The sequence below is a fragment of the Hypomesus nipponensis genome, chromosome 22 (genome assembly GCF_054491055.1).
Source record: "Hypomesus nipponensis isolate SF chromosome 22, ASM5449105v1, whole genome shotgun sequence".
Lineage (NCBI taxonomy): Eukaryota > Metazoa > Chordata > Actinopteri > Osmeriformes > Osmeridae > Hypomesus > Hypomesus nipponensis.
Window position 1 is genome coordinate 1,690,762 of NC_140382.1, and position 6,000 is coordinate 1,696,761.

A 6,000-nucleotide genomic window follows, 5' to 3' on the forward strand; every position below is an offset into this window, starting at 1 on the left:
TATAGTACCCACCAAAACATGTCCTTAAACGGTATACATTCCACAACTTTAAGGCATAGGAAGAACACTACACAGGTGGTTCAGTCATAACTCATCGTGTGTACTATTTTCTGCATGTTGCTCTTTCCAGAGGTGAAAGTGCACATTCTCCTATCTATATGTGTATTGTCCGAGACCTGCTGCGTGACCACTTGACCACAGCAAGAGACAACCTCACACATGTATAGAAAACCCGCGTGTCAATGCACATCAATGACTGTCCCAGACGAGTGTCTGGGTGACAAGTGACAAAGGGGCTGTATTATTCAGGTCTCTGTCAACCAAACCAAAACATGAGCAAAATAGCCATAAATTAGCTTTTCCTGGTGTGATTTAGTTCACTTTACTGCTCTGCACTCAACCCAATGAATCAGTAAAATATCTTATCAATCTTAGTTGAGATTTTGTCTTTGTTCTTTTGAAAGCAAAAAGCTAAGGGTTTTGTTTGATTTATAATTGGGACCTTAATTGTATCTATGGACATCATCAAGCTATTTTGTTGTGTTTTTTTCTGTATTGGATGAAATGGAAAACAATACTTGTTCTAATATGTTATCTTTGTTTTATCAGTAGTATTATTACTTTATATAATGTGTATCTATTTATGGGAGATTTTAACGTTGAGAGCCTACTTGCAAGGAATACTAATTGTTCTGTGTTTGCCATGCATGCCAGTTTGTGACAATGAACAAACTCAACTATAAGAATAGTATATTAACACTCACTTTTGACACCAACCATCTTTCAGGTCTTCCTCCAGGTTATCCCCTGCCCCTGTCCTCCTTCAGACCAAGCCCGACACCAGAGAAAAGGGCCCCTCTCTATATTCCAAACGCTCCTCAGAAGACCACTCCTCCACCAAGTCTACTGACTCCATCAGCCCCCCCAGCCCCTGCAACAGCCCCTCGTCTATGTCATCAGGAAAGGTACTCACAAGGATTGTACTTTTTTAAAGCTCAGCATTAGTTTTATTCATTTTGCTGCCGGATTCAGGCACCATTGACCCTCACTCTTTCCCTTTTCTCCCCTCAGTGTTCCAAGTCCCCCTCTCCACGGCCAGGCAGTGCGTCACTGCACTACTTTATAATGAAGAGCAGCAATCTTCGCAACATTGAGATCTCCCAGCAGAGAGGCATCTGGTCCACCACACCGAGCAATGAGCTGAAACTCAACAAAGCCTTCATGGACTCTAGTCAGGTCTTCCTCATCTTCTCTGTCCAGGGCTCAGGACACTTCCAGGTAGAAGAGTTAATACATATATAGTCACAGTTACTGCTTTTCTGTATCAGAAATGAAAACAGTAAAATTGGAAGCATATACATTTTATGATCAAGTATTTTGATATGTTGGTTAACCAGTGGGTCCTGACTAGGGGTGCTAAGTCCTGGGGGATTTTTTATTGCAAAAGTTGGGACTGTAGCATTAGTTTTATAATCATTATTTATTGGTTTGTTGCGCTGTTTTTACAGTATTTATTCTAAAAGCAAAAGAGCTCAGTGTTTCCCACATTAGAAAGCAATTTGTGGCGGGGGGGGGGGATATGCAGGTAGCAACGCTAGTGCTAAATAACTATTTAAGTGGTCAGCTCCATGACGCCGGGTAAGTAGCTAGAGCTCCTGAGACTGCTCACCAAAAGAACAAAGGGAAACCCACTTGTCTAGCAGATTATGACATGTCCGTAGGTACCGAGCGAAAAGTAGCCTCAACTTTCCTAGACCTTTAGCGACGGTACTAATGCTGAAGGCTCACTGATATAGCTGTCTGTCTTACTAGAACGGCGTGTGTATGCATTGTTGCTAATGTGTGCTGACGTTGTGACTGTGTTTGTGTATGTGAGAGAGACGCATGAGTGATAGAGAGACGGAGGGAGAGCAGGGACAGAAAATGCAGCTGAACGAATACTCTTTGTGTTTTAGCCTAAATAGTGATAAAACCTTTTTTTTTTACGAAACGCAATATGTGGCGGCTGGTGTTGATTCTGTGACGCACCGCCACAAATTAGTCCATGTGTGGGAAACACTGGAGCTATTAGTTGTACACAAGGCAAATAAAGAGACAATATTGTTTTACAAAATGTAATCAAAATTGGTTATGAGATTTCCGTTGCCTGAATATGTACGCATGTACGTTTAAGAAGTTGACATGGGTATGGACAACTCTCTTTTGCTGTTATAACATTTTTACTTTTATCAGGGTTATGCACGGATGACATCGGTCATCGGCCAGGAGTGCTGTCAGGACTGGGGGTCTACAGGGCTTGGTGGGGTTTTCAGTGTGGAGTGGATCTGCAAGGAGAGCATGCCATTCCAGTGTGCCCACCAGATCCTCAACCCCTGGAATGACAACAAGAAGGTCCAGATCAGCAGGGACGGACAGGTAAAAGAGTCACCAACAAATTGTAACAACCCCGATAAAGTACACAACAGATGAAATACACGCAAAGATAGTCATAGGTATGTTTATATCCATATGTGAGCAGGAAACCATGCCTACATTAAATGGCCAATAGTATGTGGACATCGGTCAGTATGTGCACATCGCTCAGTATACAGACACCTGTTGAGCATCTCATTCCAAACACAACGGAATCAATGTGGGAATTTATGTTTTTCCACAGCAAACATGACAAAACATTTCTGTATGAAAATGACCCCATGCACAAAGTCGGCTCCATACAAAAATGTGTTGGCAAGTTTGGTCTATAAAAACTTGACTGGCCTGCACAGATCACTGACCAAAACACCATTTAACATATTTGGGATCAATGCCATCGCAAGCCAGGTCTAATCAACTAACTCCATATTAACACCCATGATTTTAGAATGAGAGGTTTTAACAAGCAGATGTCCGTATTAGGGTTGTCACGGTACCAACATTTCAGTAGTCGGTACCATTACCAGTGAAATTTCACAGTACTCAATACCATTCAATACCAAAGCAAAAAAATAAACCTGATCCTGAATAATACATATTTGTTGACATTAACAGTCACTTACAATATCTAGGGCTGTACTTATGACAACAAAAGAACATTGATACGGGGAGTCAGATGGCTGAGCGGTGAGGGAGTCGGGCTACTATCAGAAGGTTGCCGGATCAATTCTCCGCCGTGCCAAATGACGGTGTCCTTGGGCAAGGCACTTCACGTAAATGTAATACAATCACAATGCATGTAGGCCTAAAGTTAAAAAAATTGTGTGTGGGCTACGTGTTGACATTAAGCAAACTCAGATTTAACCCGCCTTATGGGGCACTAGAGTCCTAAAGAATGGCAAAACGCGGTTAAATGTAAATATACATCCCAAATCCTAACACAGATATTTCGGCAAACCATGTTATCTAAAAGACTCTGTAAAAATGTGTTAATCCTATTGTGTCCTTTCCTTTCGTATGTTCATTTTCATTATTCTGCAAACCACATGAACGGTGAGGTTTTTTTGTGATCCATGATATTCCCATTGTCATCTGCCAAAGTGTTTACATACTTGGCTCTTTCCACTCTTTCTTGTTGACAAGTTTTAATGGAGCCCCCGCAAAAGCTGCCAGATTTGACTTTGCCTTCCCTAGTGACAAATTAATCTAATCTAATGACTAGCAACAAATATATAGTGACGTTTAACAATATTTCAGAGAGCCACTAGTGACTTGTAGTGAAATCTTTTTGGTTCCTGACTCTGCATGGGTACCGGCTGTACTTGGTACTACCGTAACTTCAAATATTTAGGTATTGTAACATATTTTTGTTTGAGTACCGATTTAGTCCCCAAATACCGTTTTTTGTGAAAACACTAGTCCATTTACTGACAAGTATACTCATACTATTTGCCATATGGCGAATCTAATGGCTTTTTCTGCTCCTCTGTCTCTATTCAAACTCTATTTTGCAGGAGTTGGAGCCCCAGTCCGGTCGCCAGCTACTGCACCTATGGGAGAGACTCTCAGGGAAACCACAACATTATCTGCAACACGAGGTACAACTACAGGCCTCATCACCAGACATGACGGCATTACACCTAAACTGAGTCCCTTACTCGTGTAGTGGTGTTTCCCTCCTGAGAGAGAAAGTGATTAACCAAACTTGTTTTACAGAACCAAAAGGTCAATGTTAACTAACTTTGCAATTGATTGATTTGTACAAGCAATGCTTTGACTAGGAAAAGTGGGTTGTGTAGTAAGTTGATTCCACGTATCCTCTTTCTTTAACCATAACATGCCCGACCAAGACATTGAGGATCTCCTAACTTAACATATCTATTTAGCATTACACCAGAAGAAAGGCTGAACTATGTAAAATGTTGTTGTCAATCCAAAATGGCAGTTGTTAATTCACAATATGTCAATGCAAAATATAAGTAACAGTTGGAGGGTCAGCTTTGTTTCAGAATGTGCTAATAGCAGCCACTCTTCTTTTTGTCCACAACCCTTCATTTTGAGGGGAAAAAATGAAGTGCTTTTGGTTATTGTGTAGAATCTGATGTTCATGTTCTAGCATGTCAGTGAGAATGACTACATAATCTGTCACTCCATGAGATGGTTTGCTTTAGGGTGTTTTTGTTGTTTTATCAATCATTTATTTCATGCATTTTGTTTATCTTCGCTGAAGAAGAAATTCTATTTTACCTGATTGACTTAAATTTGTTTTTCATAGCCAGTTTCAAGGTTGTATTGTTAAAGAAATTATCTTAATTTAATTCTGGAATCAATGGCTTTGGGTGCTGGCTTATCATTTGGTAACTTGGAAAGCCAAATGATACACACCTTAACTACAAAACATGTAATTGCTTAATTTCTATTTTACTTCCATGTCTGGGTTGTACAATGCATATTTGAATTGAAGCATTATAAATTACATATTAAAACTGCGAAAACGTAAACAATTCTCATTTCACTTCATGTAGCAAGCTTTCTTTTGCAGTCTTGTGATAGGGTTAAGAGTACGTTTGATTTTGCAGTACTTGTTTTGACAAATATGGCTTGGGATTACATGTCTGTTACTAAATTTGCCGCCTGCTGGTGCCATGCAGCATCCACAGTAGCCATTTGTAATTGATCTTTCATTTCCCCATGTTTATAAGTTGAGTGGCTATCAACCATTGCTGTATTACCTGTATTGCCGATGCTTTACGTCATCAAAATCTGCGCAGTAGGCTACGCTCTGACCTTACCAAAGATAACGCAGCGCATATAGCCTACAAATCCTGGCAGAACAGATTGCCTGCATTTTCGCAGTGACATGACACGAAAAAATGCAAGACCCATCCAAACTGAATTTAAGATAATTTAATACTTTTTATGGCCTTATTTTTAGGGAAAGTGATTTATGACTTAAGGACCCGCGGCCACCCTGATTTATATATATTCAACTTATTTTATCATAATCTAGTGAAGGTTCTTCTTTCCTATCTGGGGAAAACTGAAAGTACATTTTAGCCAACAAATCAAAAAGAGATTATTTTTATCACCAGAGGTTAAGTAAATCAAACTAGAGAGGCTACAATTTCTGGGTAAATTGTAGGGTGTGCTTGCTTGCGTCGGTTGCACAGGGGTCCGTTTTTTAATTAAATTTTTGTTAAATTAAACCTATTGTTATTGTTAGTATTATTATTATTATTAGGGGCCAAGCAGCGAAGCTGCGAGGCACCTATTGTAATTGTTAGTTTTTTCTATTATTAGGATTCCTCCGTCAGGAGGAAACCTATTGTTATTGTTAGTATTATTATTAGGGGCCAAGCAGCGAAGCTTTTTTATTGTTAGTATTATTATTAGGGGCCAAGCAGCGAAGCTGCGAGGCACCTATTGTTATTGTTAGTATTATTATTATTATTATTAGGGGCCAAGCAGCGAAGCGAAGCAGAGAAGCGAAGCAGAGATGACCTTCAGACCGAGCCTCACAAAAGTTATCGAAAATAATTTTGATCCTCACAACCGTTTGTCCGGTACAGCCAATCAAATTCAGCAGAA

At 39.9% G+C, this 6,000-nt stretch overlaps 1 protein-coding gene across 6 annotated transcripts in view; it reads left to right on the forward strand.

Moving 5' to 3' along the window:
* Positions 1-4,916, forward strand: part of ythdc2 (YTH domain containing 2) — an 84,751-nt gene extending 79,835 nt beyond the window's left edge. For all 6 annotated transcript variants that reach the window (XM_084686266.1, XM_084686270.1, XM_084686269.1 and 3 more), the window contains 4 exons: positions 788-965; positions 1,072-1,278; positions 2,233-2,415; positions 3,927-4,916. In XM_084686266.1, the coding sequence (XP_084542392.1) occupies positions 788-965; positions 1,072-1,278; positions 2,233-2,415; positions 3,927-4,061 (703 nt within the window). In that variant the 3' untranslated portion in view covers positions 4,062-4,916. The remainder of the gene's footprint in view (positions 1-787; positions 966-1,071; positions 1,279-2,232; positions 2,416-3,926) is intronic.
* The last annotated feature ends 1,084 nt before the right edge of the window (positions 4,917-6,000 follow it).